At 42.0% G+C, this 15,392-nt stretch overlaps 1 protein-coding gene across 1 annotated transcript in view; it reads right to left on the reverse strand.

The window, feature by feature from the left end:
* YAF2 (YY1 associated factor 2) overlaps nt 1-12,448 on the reverse strand; it is a 28,391-nt gene extending 15,943 nt beyond the window's left edge. Inside the window, exons 1-2 of the mRNA XM_055711369.1 lie at nt 12,125-12,448; nt 11,829-11,954 (exon numbers count right to left, since the gene is read on the reverse strand). Coding sequence (XP_055567344.1) covers nt 11,829-11,954; nt 12,125-12,150 — 152 coding nt within the window. The 5' untranslated portion in view covers nt 12,151-12,448. The remainder of the gene's footprint in view (nt 1-11,828; nt 11,955-12,124) is intronic.
* Between the last annotated feature and the right edge of the window lie 2,944 nt (nt 12,449-15,392).

The following is a 15,392-nucleotide window of genomic DNA, read 5'->3' on the forward strand; positions in this document are numbered from 1 at the left end:
TATCTTTTTTTACCAATCTTTCTTTGTGCCTCAAGATGACAATGAATTTTTCAAGTGCTAGTTTCACAGTAAACATTTAAAGCATGAAATATTTTTCAAACTTCAATAGTGGAAGACTACTTTTGTCAAATGCAAAACACTCATTCCCAAATAGAGAACTGTCACACACAAAGCACACAACAGTTTTAAATATATGCTTCCACATATTTGCAAATTAGTAACTACAATGTTTTCAAACTTTATTTTCTTCTATCAGACAATTTTTCAACTAACTTTTTTTTTCCTAGATGCGATACATAAGCAAAATTGGTTTTTTAAATCACGTTTATCTTTTAATGGACTATCACCACTACCCCACAAGCTCTCTGTGCAACAAGAACATCTAGGTTCTGCCAAAATACTGAGGAAACAATATTCCAGAACAAAGGAAACCGCTTTTCAACTTCACTAAAACCCCAGCACAAATATTTGCTCCATTGCCATTGCTGATTTTTGTGATCAAGCACAACCAGACCATAGCTTACCTCCTAATACCAAAGAAAGAAAGAAAAGGAAAAAAAAAGAAAAAACGTGAATAATTTCTGCATAAGCACATCAATGATATTATTTAAAGCAAATGGGCAATCAGGAACATTCTGTATACCAAGTCATATTGCAAACACTGTCACCAATTAGATCTCGCAAACTGTGGTCTACACAGAAGCTAGCAGTTCACCTCATGATGCCACTCCTGATTTTTAGCAGTTGAAGTCACATTATGAGAAGCAAAAAATATTTCCTATTACCAGTTCTTGTAACGCAAGTACAATAGTTGCTAGCAATTAAATTAAATCACTAGCAGGAGCAGTCTGGATTCTGACACAGATCAGCTCACCCTCCCTCAGTCATCAGTAGTCTATTAAGCTATTCATAGAATAAAAACTATGAGATTAAACTATGTTTAGCTTGCCGTGTCACATGAATATGCTCCCTCTAATCACCACACAAAGCCATCTTGTGAGAACCTAGTCTTTATTTCTACATTGAGGCAGTTCATGATTAAATGCATTTTCAACATCAATAATCTACCTTGTTATCCAAAATTATTTTTTCTCATTACCATCACTTCTGTCATATCCCAGAGTGCTAACAGTATATTACACTGCCTCTGCAAATAATAAACCTGAATAATTATGACAGTGCAAACAATGGAGCTAGCGGTCTGTATGGAAAAACATAACATAGATCCATATGCATATTGCAGACTAACAATGCAATTTCTACACATCCTATGTATATTTGAATTCTAACTTTCAGCCAGCTCTGATTTCCAATGCTTTCATATTCCTAGCTGTTTTACAGTGTGAATCATTTAGTTGGAATTCATCCATTCAGTGCATTTCTAGCAATTCTGTCTTTCAATAAAAGCTGATTCAATTAGAACAGACTTACAAGACCCATATGGTTTTATCAGTCACTGCATAAATGTGCAGAAAACTACCCCTTGAGGCAGTGTCCCTATTTAATCACTCCCTTAAAGGGAATGCCCTATTTTCCAGATGACATTTAACAGATGAGGCCAGCAAGCCTCCTGAAGACAACTGGTACAGTGCACAACAGTCTGCCCTAAGAAATGCTCGTATCAGGACCTTTAGAAAGCCCAAATTCATCTTCACAGATAGTTTTTAAAGCAGCCATCAAATAATACTTTTCCAACAACCAGTTTCAAGGCTTCAACCTTTCTAACTTTGTTAGAAATTCTTCCCTCCATATGCCACAAACTGTGGTTCACTGACGCTCAGCATAAATTACAGCTATATTGAAAATATCCTGTTTGAGAAACATGAGCATAACCAATTTATGTTTCCTAGGTGGCAATGTGCTACATATGAGTAGGGGTCAGGAAGCTCAATTTCCTTAACAACATCCCCTGAGGAGGCAGTATTTGGGAGTCTGCAGAGAAGGCAGTGGTTACAGTCTTTTAGACCCCTAGATCCTTGGGATTCATGGGGAACTGACCTCTCCCAACTTCCAATCCCACAAAGGATTGGATCCTCCAAGCTGCTCCTCTGTCCCTTTCCTGTAGAAAATGTGATGCTTCTGGCACCTATGCAAAAAAGCACATGCAAAACATGAGGTTCACACCGATGCAGCAGTGCAGTTACTGTTGCACAAAACAGGGTGGTGAAAATTTGGCACAGCTAGTTTTGTGACCAGTTGGTAAAGAGCTTGCTTCTGACCTATCTTACTTGTTCTGCACTGTGGGGGTGATCCTCCCAGAAGGCTGCAGTATTCTAGAAACTTCTTCCATTCAGAGCCAGCCCCACAAAGCTGTCCACCTTAAATAGGGGAAAAGACTACGCACTTTCTCTAAAAAAATAAAAAATAAAAAATTCCATCATGCTCTTCAGGAAAGATGTATCTTAATATTAAAAAATACCACATAATCATCAACCCAGAGCTTTTCTTTTTCCCTTCCTATCCCATTACAGTACTTCTAGCTCATGACCCTAATCAAAGAATTCAATAATATCTGTAAGAAACAACTTTACTTTCGCTGAATGTGTCAAATGAACCTTTTTCCACTTTTAGAGTTAGGAACTCTATTCTTAAAGTAAATTTTAACAATACCCACACATACACACTTTTTTCTACCAAGCACTGTCATTTGAACTATGCAGTTCAGATAAAATATCTTTAAATTTCTTCATAGTGCTTGAACATAAGTCCTAAACTTCCAGTAAGTTAGAACAGGAAAATCTTCAATTGTTCATTTCCTCCCCACCCCCCAGCTCCTAAGAAAACAAGAAAAACTCGTAGCAGACATCAAGGTCGTATCTTGTAGTCTTCAGTCTGACTTCTGATGGAAGGTTTGCCAGCCAAAAGCCTACCAACAACATTCTGCAGCTGAACTCTCCAAGTTCAAGCCTGCTCTACATCAACGTACCACATACCAGTGGAATGCACTTCAGAGAGAACAGACAATCCTCAGGATCTCTCTGTCCTACTTAAATCAGGATAAGCTACTGCATGAAAGCATAAAAAATGAACACTTTATATTTTGTTCCACTAGCCTACTTTGAAAGTATTTTGTAGCTGACTTTATCAGCCAACAAGACATCATTTGATACTCTGAGAAAATTCTCTGCAAAGCATACTGTCCTAATCTGACTTTCAAGATGAAAAGTACAGACACTTTATCAAGTTTTAAACAGGAGCAGGCATAGTGGGCTGTCGCAACAGTAAAGGAAAAATTGTCGTAAAAGTCACGGGGCAGAAAATGCAACTTCTTCATCACTCTACAGGTGATACAAGAGCCTTCTTCTTACCAGCCAGAATTCCCTTTTAACACACTTAATCTTACTGTAGGCATTTATTCAATTCCCCGTAACTTTTAGTCCAGGACAGCTAATAATTTTTCCTAGAAAAGACACAGTGAGTAAGAATACCACTGGTGACACTAAAAACAAAGATGACATTTCCACTAAAAAAAAAAAAAAAAAAAGCTAAACACATCAAAACATGCACTACTTATGCCCCACGGGACATTACTTAATTCATGGAAATAGAAAGAAAGAAGTATATCCATTATCGAACACGGAAAGACAGCAAATATCGAATGGCATAAAGGCTTCTTTGCTTCAGCCTTCACACAAAAGTTTAATTCCATATAACCAAATTAAACACAGGGATATGAGTACATGTCAGAGTAAGAAACAGACCAGACTACTGAATGTTACATATGACAGTCAACACCATCCAATGAAATTCACCCTTGGAACCAAATTGTTTAGAGAACTACAGGAAGATGGAAGTCATCATCAAGTACTGCAGAAGATAAAAACCAACCAAACAAACAAAAGTAAAAGAGAAATCACAAGATGGGTACATAAAAATGAAGAAAGTAGAAGATGATTTAGCCTAACTCAAATTTTGGAAAGATACTACAACAAAATTATTTAACAACTGGAAGCATTAAAGGATAAAGGAAACTGACTTGACAGTCTAGTTTCTGTAATGGATGAATCATCCCAGTGACTAGTAGAAAAGCAACACATGTCCCAAGTCTTGTCTTGTGATATAATCAAAAACGACATTCTCCCACTCAAGGTGGACTATGACTGGGACAAAGTTGTGCAGAATTAAGTTCAAAATCAGGGTTGGTTTGTTCGTTCTTAACAGTTCTGCAGCCACCAGCTGTAGATGTAGGAGAGCATTTATAGTAAGGTTCTTCAGTTATGCTAACATTCTTAATCATGCTTTGGACAAAGGAAAAAGGACTAGAACAAGCAAACAGTACCAAGCTCAAAGGTGGTGAAAACTATCTGCCAACACCATCCTGCGTTTAGATGACTCAAAAATCAAAATTATGACATCTCAGAAAGGCAGCATAAAGCCCCACAGGCCCCATGATTGCATAAAAAAGCCTTAACTAAGTAATAATGGGACACAAAATGACACCAGACTGTACTGGATCGAGCAGATGCAGTGCACAGAGAAGCCAGCATCATGATACTATTGCACAAAAGGAAATCCTCATTCAGGGAAGTACCAACATCAGACATCATCATTTAGCAGGATTCTGGAAAGGACAGTCCCACTAAACCTTACACTAGAAATGACTCAGCTGAAGGTATGTCCTTATTCTGGGCTACTACTATAAGAAACAGGTGTGTCAACTGAAAAGTCAAGAATAAAGTATCATGGTATCAACTAAAGAAAACTGTCACCTATAAGAAAGGACTGCTGACTTTTTATTTCTGTAATAAAGACTTAAGAGAGAGAAAATGGGCAAACTTGGAAACCATAACCCAATAACCAAAGAACTACAAATATCATGGGTAATTCACTGAAGAAAGGGGGAGTATAAATCAACTTATTAAACAGAAAAGTTACATACCTGGAAAAAAACATCAAGGGTAAAAGGCATTATAGATAAGCTGTCTAAAGGGGTTACAGCCTCCTTCACTGGACACTTGTTAGAACAAAGATTATGTTAGAAGTTGTCCAGGTTTATTGATCCTCTTTCAGTGTAGAAGAGGTTCTAACTCACTGGAAGACTTTTTTCATCCTGAGTTCCTAAGGCAACATCAACAAGCCAAATACAAATACAAGCAACATGTTAGCCTCCCTAGAACCATCCTTATAATAAACCCAAGAGTATCCACAGCTTTTACTAATTTAGTAACTATAACATAAATGCTAATCTATTTTGCTTGGCTATGATACAATTCTGTTGAACAAGTCATTCTTAACCAGCAGAACATACCTCTGACCCTGCAGTGCCCATTAACAAAGTTGGCCTTCTAGAGAGCGTATCTCCTAAATTCATGATCAGATCAAAGGTCTTAGAAACAGAGGGCTAAGAAGTTTTTCTTCCTGTTCAGCAGTTCTGACATCATTAGCTCTCATAGGAGGCAAAGACAGAAAGCTATAGGTTTCCTTCTGCTCCATGTCTGTTTCTTTAATTACATAATGTATATACACATAGAAGGCCAAGTCACAATGACAGCTACCTAAATTTCTGTCCAAAACCGGCTGCTAATGTACCTACTATTTTCAATATGTTGCAAACAGTAAAAACAGGTTTAAATCAACTGTCTTAATTTGGATCAAGCAGGGTCTGTTGTGTCTTAGCCCAATATAGAATTAAATACTGTTTGTTGTGTTCTTGGGAGACTGCATCAAAAAAGGGAAGGAAAAAAAACCAACAAAAAAACCCACACCAAAAAAAAGACATCGGGAAAAAGTTACAGAAAAAAACCAAACATCAAACCAAAAATCCAAGCTTATGCTTTAAAAAAGAAAGCACATTTATTCATGAGCTGTTTAGAGTCATGAACTAAAGTATCTGTCAGGTTCAAAACCACAAAAACTTAACAACACAACCTTACAAAAAAACCCACAAGAAAACAAAGCCCAAACCCAACTATTATGTTATTTTTCTAAAATATAACCTTTATCTTCTTTTAATTGGCTGCCCATTGCATTGTCTATTGCCTATACAAGCTATGCCTATAAACTGCACCTAACAGAGCCACCCCAATCAATAAAAATTATTCATTGTTTTATATAGAAAAACAAAACCTCATTCAAGTTGATGTGCACAAAATTCTTAAATTTCACTATATTTTTCAGGGAAACTAATTGCTAAATAAATTCCTAAATAATTCCAAAGGTTACTTTTAAAAAGACTGGAAGTCCAGAACAACTAGACTACCTGATGGCTATCTACAGAACAAAAGAAAATTATTTATTCACACTTCTCTCCATAATTTAATATTTCAGCTAAAATGTAAAACTCGTAATACAGTGTTTGGTAAAATATGGATTATATACACATGAGTTTTCCACTCACTTCATTCCTGCAAATATTTCCTTCTCCAAACTACCACAAGTAATGAACAGCTCTTCAGTCTGATAAGCTTGATTCAGTCATGTATCTGTAAAATCATCATGACAGGCGGTTCTTCCTCTTTTTCTCCTTCACAACCTTCCCCCTGACACACGCATGCGCATGTGCGCACACAGAGGCTGCATACTGGAAGGCAGAAGAGAGAGTCCTTAACAAGCTGTTGTAAAACAGACATGTTAAACCAGATATACAAGATAAGTACCAGCTCTCTGTCCTGAGCAGTACTGCATTTCAACAGAAATACAAATACCAGATTTGGTTAAATGTAACTGATTTGTGCTTATAAACATCCAGATGGTACATGACTAAACAAATTGCACATATTTTCTGAAGAAAAATGACCTTGATATCCAAGTTAAAAAATTAAACATTTTATTTATGCTTCTCAAAGCATAAAACAAACTCATGACAGCTTCAAGTATAGACCTGTATCTCATATTTAGGAGACTGTCAGACATGCTTATAAAATACATGCACGTACTGAATGGCCACACTCACAGGCACAATCAAGGAGCACAGATCAAGTATCAAGCAAACGTACAAAGGTGGCACCCCAGTTCCTTATACCTCAGTCTCTGTGTCTGGTATGATTTAAAGCTGTGTTTTCATACCTTAGGCTGGGAGAAAAGGAACGATTCAGTAATGGAGATCAATAGAGCATAGGACATGGAAGCCATGCCCCCATTCAGCTGGTTATATATGTCTCTACTTCAGCAGTATAGGACATTAAGGAGTCCTATCCTTATTATTATTAAGGATCCAATATCCACAAAAATTCATCCTGACTTGAGATGACTTTCTCATTCTGACTACAAATTTCAAAGGCTATTTTATATAAATGATATTGCATATAGCAGCTCATCCAATGTGTATCAGAGAGGAATATCTAAAAAAAAAAAAACAACAACCAAACAACCAAAACACAAACCCAAAAAAACCCTAAACTTCACCGGAGTCACTTGTACCTGTTTTATCTCCCGATTCTTCCTCCTTACCCCCTGCCAAAAGAAAAATACTTTGGGTTTGAATAGCGTGCACTAAGTCTCATAGATTTGCAGGTAAGTAAGTTTTTACTGGATTCAAAGCAAGCAGTAAAAGTAGTTCTAAAAAATAAAATTAAATAAAACCATAACAAGCATAAAGTAGTTACATCTTTGTACAACAAATCCTCTCCTATTATTAGCTAAGAGAATACTATTAGTGAAAATATCCTTTGGAATACTGTCCTTTTACCTAATTTATAACAAAACAAAACACAGAATGCTATCGACTCTGGAAAGGGGAAATTGATCTCGTACACCCTGCCCCCCTTTTTTCCTTTATTTACACAGCAGAGTATTATGTCAAGCATTTCAAAGTTTAAACTGCCAGATTTGCAGTTCCTCCTGTACCTCTCTCTACACTCCCTTGGATGCTCATCCTTCACACAGAATGGAGAAGCAGTTTGTCATAGTGTGGAAAAAAGAATGGGATCCTGCAACTAAAGACCAGACCACAATACGCATGCATAAAAACCACATTAAGAAAAGTGAAGTGACAGGTAATTTTAAATCTGGATGCTGTCATTAACTGAATAACAAGAGCGTTAATATGATCTGAGGAAGATGGAGCACAGAGATGATGGAGCAGTAACACAGCCTCCTAGAAAACAGAAGAGAGTAGCAAACATACATCCCTTAGACAGAATGCTTGCCCTCTTGCATGCTTCTTCCCAGCAACACTGGAACTCTTAATCTTCAGCTTTACAATGCGTCTAAATTACAATGCCTAACCATGTTAGCTGGCAAGAAAAAAAAAAAAAGAACCACTCACCAAAAAAAAAAAAACCAACCAAAAAAACCAAACAGCTATTGAAGGACAGACAAACTTGGAGCAAATACTTGCTGCAGTAAGGACTGTTCTAAGGATCCAGCTCAATTCTTGAAGGTCAACCAGTATTGTACTCCTGATTCAAGACAGTGCCATGAAGAGCAGGAAGAAAGAAAGAAAAGAAACAGTAGTGTGCCCATGGAGGCAACTTTCTTTTGGCAAAGCAGTAATTGTGAGAGTCAGACCAAACTCAGCAACCCCAGTATAACCTCCCCGGGAGCCAAATAATTCCCTTCCAGGTTTCCAGCATAATATCGTTGCCACTGTTGCTTTTACAGTGATGCTGGTCTGGGCTTTTTCAGTGTTCTAGCAATTACTTTACTTTTCTGTACAACACGTGTGACAGAGGGGGAATGATGACTTTCAAGTGTTTACGTCTCGGTAAAACTTAAACAATTTCATGGGGCAAGGAAATCAAACCACTTATTTAGCCTAAGGACTCTTCCTCTTGCCAAACTTCAATGGCTTTTGCAAACAATAGAGCTTCTCAAAGAGATCATACAATTTCTTTATAATGGAAACTATTAGGCAACCTAAATATAGAGTTTGTTACCAGTTTCCTCTACAACACAGTATGTTAGGGTTCTATTCAGCATTCCTTACTCATGCTTCCAATGAACTTCAGCAGGAGATTTGTCCAAGTAAGGAATGATTATTACAGCCCTAGGTTCCTTACATTTATACAACATCTTTCATCTAGAAAGATTTCAAAATGTTTTAAAGGTCACATATAGAAAATTACTATATTCAGTACAGTCTCCTATCAAGAATGACATAGTAATTTCTCAGTACCCAAGCAACAATACAGAACAATTTAGGTTAGAAAGTAAATAAGAAAGCCGCGTCTACAGGGAGAATTTAGATTCTAAGCGATGTTACCAAATTAAAGTCTGGCAACGATTTTACAGTAAAAGGTACAGGGACTTCCAGCTGGCAGATAAGATCTTAGTTTTACATCTGACTCATGGCACATTTAACTGGCACCATGCTGGGGCTCTCCTTTAGTGCTAACCCAAAGTAAAGACTGCCACCTTGGGAATCAGTTACAGCCCTTCTTGCAGCATCCAGGATTTCTCTTGGACATCTCTCATCCAAGCACAGCCTAGTTTAAGAAATCAAGGCGATACTGCCATGGACAAAGCTAATTTAACTCCATGATCCAATCTGCTTTGAAAATTTAGTCTAAAAGTGTATTAAAATATAATCAAGAAGTCCTAAGAATTTTTCCACTAATCTTAACAGTTCCACCAAAGATCACAATCCATGTGTAGCCTCTGGCAAAAAGATAATTCTTTCAGAAAGAAGAAATTATTCAACAGTGAAAACACTCACAAAGTCTACCCTGCATCTGAAAAATATTTCTTTAAAGTTAATTGTACATGATTAGTATTAAAAAAAAAATACAACTGTTTTAATCTACTTTCCAACTGATTTCCAGTGGCCTTCAAAACCACTAAACTTGACTATAATTGCCTGGTTTTCCATCTGCAAATCTGGTCACATTTAGTGAATTTCAACATGCAGAAGCAGATATTAAACCATACACCACAGATTTCTCTGAACTAAAAAAACCACAGTGCTTTACAGTGTCCTGTAGACAAAACTGTCATCAGTAAAAAAAAAAAAAACACACTAGAAATTTTGAAGCAAGAACCACTGCATAGTAGGAACCATGCTGAGGCATCAACTTACTCTAACATTAAGCTTCAAAATGGAAGACCAAAAAAAAAAAAAAATTCAGTGTCATCAGAATACCATAGTATTGCTTTTCTGACCAACATTGATAAAATACATTTATATAGGCAGTACCAGCAAACGTTTCAACAAGGCTCCAATTTGGTCTATTGGACCCCAGCTCCTTAACAAAAAAAAAAAAAAAAAAAAAAAAAATCTATCCAAATGGCCTTTCGTGTCTCTTTGGCACCCCAATGATTCTCTCTGTAGACACAAAGGTCTACTTACTAGCTCAATTCTAATTTCAGACTTGGGGCCAAAAACTGCCTGACTTAAAACCTCAAACTGTATTTATCTCATGCCATGTGTAAACCCTGGACTTTGCAAACAGGTGAAAATGCAACCCATTTAAACCTTATGGGAAAAAGAAACCCATAAACCTACTCAGCCACACATTGTTTCAGAGTTTAAGTAGAGAACCCAACCCCAATGTATCAACCACAGCTCGGGGGGGGGTGGGGGGGGGTGGGGGTTTGTTTTTTTTAAGTTTTAGTGCTTTGATCCAAATGAGTTTCCAATGCAACAAAACATAACTTTAAACTGACTTTGCCTATCAAATTGACTATAGGTTACAGAGGTTTTATTTGTGCTGTTCTAAAGATTTTGCATTCGTTATTTCAGCAGTATTATTTTGCTGGATATTACCAATCTGCACACATTTACCTATGATAGAAACACAATGCCATCGTTGTAACTGGAAACCACACTATACGTGGCAGATGCAATTCCTCTCAAGAGCATTTACCTCACTGATTTCCTTGAGTAAAAAAAAAATTTTAAAAATCAGCTAGTATTCAAAACTGAAGTTATGAGAAGTCTTTCAACATTAATTGTGGTTTTCAGAAGTCTAGGGAATCAACTCCAGAAATAAAGAAGAATCCTTTTTGTCAAGTAATTGGACCCAAGCTTGCACTTAAAATTTCAAACATGTAACATTTGTTGCAAGTCATATTCAGCACGGCTTTGACCAGCATCTACAATGTAATTACTGCTTTTGATAGGACTGCAACTTTTATTGCCACTTAAAACTTCTCCTGCTGACGGGATTAACCCATAGGTATGCTATCCATAACAAAGGATTCTTTAACAATATTCTCTTCGGTTAGCACGCAATGGCTACAAGCACACTCCTGTCAGTTTTATAAAAAGCCTCCGTTCCCCAAGCACGCACATTTAAGCCACGATGCTGAAAAACACTGACAGACACAGGAACCAGGTAATCCACGACAAGCTTTCTGATGATGCACAGAGAAAGGTCCTCCTGCGAAGTCAGGGATACACAGGGTGGCACTTCCACACGGCGTAATTCAGCTAATCAACAATTCCTCCCTAAACAGCCAAGGGTTATTCACCGCCCCTACCGCCCCCCAGAAACCTGCACAGTGATGTCCTGTGATGAAGTGTGGATTAAAATAATTATAGTAATAATAAGAAGGGAGCATTTATGAGACAAAGTTAAACTCGTAGAAAAAATGAGTTTAGAAGAAAAAAACCCCAACATTAAAGGGTGAGCGTCTTAGCAGGCACACCCCATGGCTCTTCATGCGAGGGGCACGGCCTCTCCGGGGTTAGGTTGTACAGCAATTATGCCCTTCCTGGTATTTATTTCTGTTTCCACACATGCCGGCGCACCGCTCCCCGGCTTGGGTCACGTCTACCGGGGAGCCCCGGGCCGGGGGCGAGAAGACGGCGACAACCCCTCCCCCTGGCCGGAGCTCCCCGGTAAATGCGACCCGATTCCTGTCACAGCCGCCCTCCCTCACACCCCGGGGCGGCGCGAAGCCGCCCAGCGGCTGCCCCCGCTTCCCCTCAGCCGCCGCCGGCGACCCACCGTGTGGAGGTGCCCTTCCTCACGTCGCACATCATGCACTTGAAGGCCTCGGCGCTGTTGCGGAAGGTGCAGACGCTGCAGTCCCAGTAGCCCTCGTCCGAGGAGGGTTTCGGCTGCCGCTTCGGCCTGCGGAGACACACGCGCGCCAGGGGCAACGCTGGGCGCGACGCCCTCACGCCGCCGCCTCCCCCCCGGGGGCGCCCGGCCGGCCGCCATCGCCGCCGGCTCCGCGCACCCGGCCGCGGCGGAGAGGGCCCGGGGAAAGGAGAAGGTGCCGCCGCCGCCGCTGCCCCTACCTGGTCGGGCTCTTCTTGTCTCCCATGCCGGCTCCAGACACGGCCCCGGCGCGGCCCTTTGTGTGTTTGTCAATAAGGACGAGCGCGGGGGGTCTCCGGGCTCTAACGGGGACCCGGGGAGGAGGAGCCGCCGCCGCAACCTCCAGCTGTCGGGGAAACTCCTGCCGCCGCCGCTGCCCCCTCCCCCCTCACGTGTCCCCCCGCCGCCAACCAGCGGCCGCCCGCAGGCCGCGGCGCCCGGCGGGCCGCGCACGGCGGCAGGTTCGCAACTGCCGGCGGCTCGGGCGCTGCGAGCCGGGCGGCGGCGGGGCCGGGGCGCCGCGGGGGCTGCTGGGGGCGGCGGGAGGGGAAGGGCGGGGCGGGGCGGGGCGCCGGGAGCCGCGGCGGGCCCGGCGGTGGCGGGAGGCGGCCGGCGCCGAGGGGCGGCCCCGGCGGCCGTTGGCGTGCGGGCGCCCCGTGGCCATTGTCCCGCCGGGGAGCGGGGATGGGCCCGCTGCAAGGCCGCGGTGGCGCGGGGCTAGGCCGGGCTAGCCGCGGCGCCCCGGCGTGCTGGGCGGCCGCGGGGGTGAGGTTTGCGCGGCGTCCGGCGGAGGGGAGCCGTCCCGCGGCTGGCCGCCCGGGCGGAGCCGGCGGCCCGTCCCGGAGGCCGCGGCCGAAGCAAGGCCGCGCGGGCCGGAGGCCCTCGGCCGGCGCAGCCCGCAGCCGGCGCGGGCCGGGCGGCGGGGCCGGGGGCCGAGCCGCGGAACCGGCGGGGGGTGCTTCCGTGCGGAGGCGTGAGGTGGCGCCGGGCAAAACGGACTGACCGAGGGTACAAGCGATTCAGACCGGCCTGCCCGGCAGTCCCCTGGAAAACCGCTGTTCTGTTGTCACCCAGTGTTGCTTGCTGTCTTGGTGTCTTATCTACGTCGCCTTGTTCTCCTTGCCAGAGAAATTGCTGCGGGGTATGCTTTGCAGTAAGAGAAGCAGGGGAAAACCAAACGCGAGGTTCTGCGTAGACCTTGGCCGGAACCAGCCCGTTCTCCTGAGGCGCGTGGAGGACGCAATGGGTACCGACACAAAGCGAGGAGAGTGGTGGTACCTAGCACCCCTGTGCCGTGCTTTTGCACCTAAATCCCATATGCACAACATGGTTCACACAGCGTGGCAACATTAAACAAAACAAAACACTGGTGTTTATTACCTGTGTTATCTTAGTGCACAGGAGCCCCAGTCAGAGACCAGGATGCCATTTTGCAAGATGCTGTACAAACAGAACAAAGAGCACATGTCCTAAGTGCATAACAAAAGGCGGCAGTTAGAGGCAGGTAGATGGCAGAGTGCAAGCAGACAATGGGATGATATTGGTCACCAACACAGTGGTCACAGCTGGTTTTGCTGCATTGCCTTTGTCAAGAAACCATGGGATTTCAAGAACAAAATACACCCGAGGGGAGCTTTAGCCAAGTGTCTCAGAAAGCATAACTGAAGATGTAGACATCTTTGAAAATTAAGCGAGTGGGCAACAGAGAAGGTTTCTGATTTGGAAGGCAAAGTTCTCAAAAATTATTTCAGCTAGAAATACTGGGGTAAGATGAAGAGAAGGAAAATGTAGGTAAAGTGCTTGACATCGTCTTAAGGGAAAAAATGAAAGACCCATTAGTTGGGACATTATGTTTACGTAAAAGTAGTAATACTTTTAGAGTCACAGTTTTCTGTGTCTCCCAGGCAATCCCTTACATCAGCAACTGGAAGCCTGCGTAATATTTCCTACTTGTTGTTGGTCTTTTCTCCTAATTTTCTTCTGCATTCACATCCTGCTTCTAGTATTGTAATTTTCCCCATCTTCTGTTTTTTTCCATATTTACCTTGCCTTTTTCTTTCTTCCTCTATGGCAGTTTTTTTCTTTCTTTATGTTTCTCATACAGCCTTCTGTAAATTACAAATAAAATGTATGGCTTGCAGTTCTGAGGACAGACTACGCCAGACACAGACAGCTGGCCTGGGGTTTTTTGTACTTAGAAATCTACATGAACTAGGTGCCCAGACCCAACCCCCAGCAGGGAGAAACGAGGTCCTGCTGAAGGTGATTGGTCTGATGCCAAGACAGGCATACAAGTTTCTCACCTACAGGGACCGTTTCTCTCCACTGACTATAAAGACAGCTTTGCACCAGTAATCCACAACTGGACACCTACCCTTTAAAATTACAGAATTACATGAGGTGACTTACCTGTGTTTGAACCTCACACCACGTAGAAATCTCTATCATAGACAGGAAGCAGTGGAGAAACCTGTCTCCTTGTGCCCTTTTCCACAGTGCGCTCTCCCTACTGTATAAATAAACATACTATTTCCCCGCTTTCAGAAAGCAATTATTTTGAAACAGCCTCTTTCTCTTGACCTTTCCTTTGTCACAGCCTACTTTTTCCATACTGATTGTGAGAAATAAAACAGAACTTCCACTGATGGTTACAAAACACTGGGATATGTTGTTATCCCACAGGAACCATTCTTGGAGAAAACTGTTTCTAACCAGCCGGAGGAATCGCAACTGCCAGTCACAAATGTTATACCTAATAGCCAAGTAATCTTTCTGGTTGTTGCATTCCAGACCTTCTGCTGCATGGCCATCACCCAGGTACCACTATGCTTAAAGATCGCAGTGTTGTCCCAGCAGCATTGGGCCTCTTTCCCACTGAACTCCCAAGTAATCCTGATTTTGGGAGCTGAAAGGTGATTTGGATGGTACATTCAAAAGTTCAGCTGGATGGCTCATGGTGCTCTCTGCATGGTGCCACCTGTGATGCCTGCGAGTCTGTTTAAGGTTGGGTCTCATTCCTGAGTAACACTGAAAAGGAAACAAAGGCCTTTTCCCTCACACCGTGTTCTGGCCTCAAACAGGAGCGCAAGAGAACACCAGTAAAAGCACCAAGCCATCCCAAGTCATCTCTGCAACTGAAATGGTGGTGGAAAACATCTTGTGGCAGCAATGCAGGAAAGCACACGGAAGAGATAGGTGTGATAGTGAAATACTTAATTAAGAGATTTAGGAGGACTTTGTTACAAATTGACAAAGTTGAGAATTCTATAGCTGGACATTTTGTCATCCAGTGATACCCATGTGAACCCAGAAAACTCATCTGTCTCTACCTAATAATTGTATGGCACAGGACCTAGATAGTTTGAATGATGAAATTGATGACATCAGTATTAGCAGTCTTTAAAAAAATGTTTCAGGAAATGAAAGGGGATAAATGAAACTTCATTTTGAATTTTGAGTTTTGAGTTT

The sequence above is a fragment of the Falco cherrug genome, chromosome 5 (assembly GCF_023634085.1).
Source record: "Falco cherrug isolate bFalChe1 chromosome 5, bFalChe1.pri, whole genome shotgun sequence".
Classification (NCBI taxonomy): Eukaryota; Metazoa; Chordata; class Aves; order Falconiformes; family Falconidae; genus Falco; species Falco cherrug.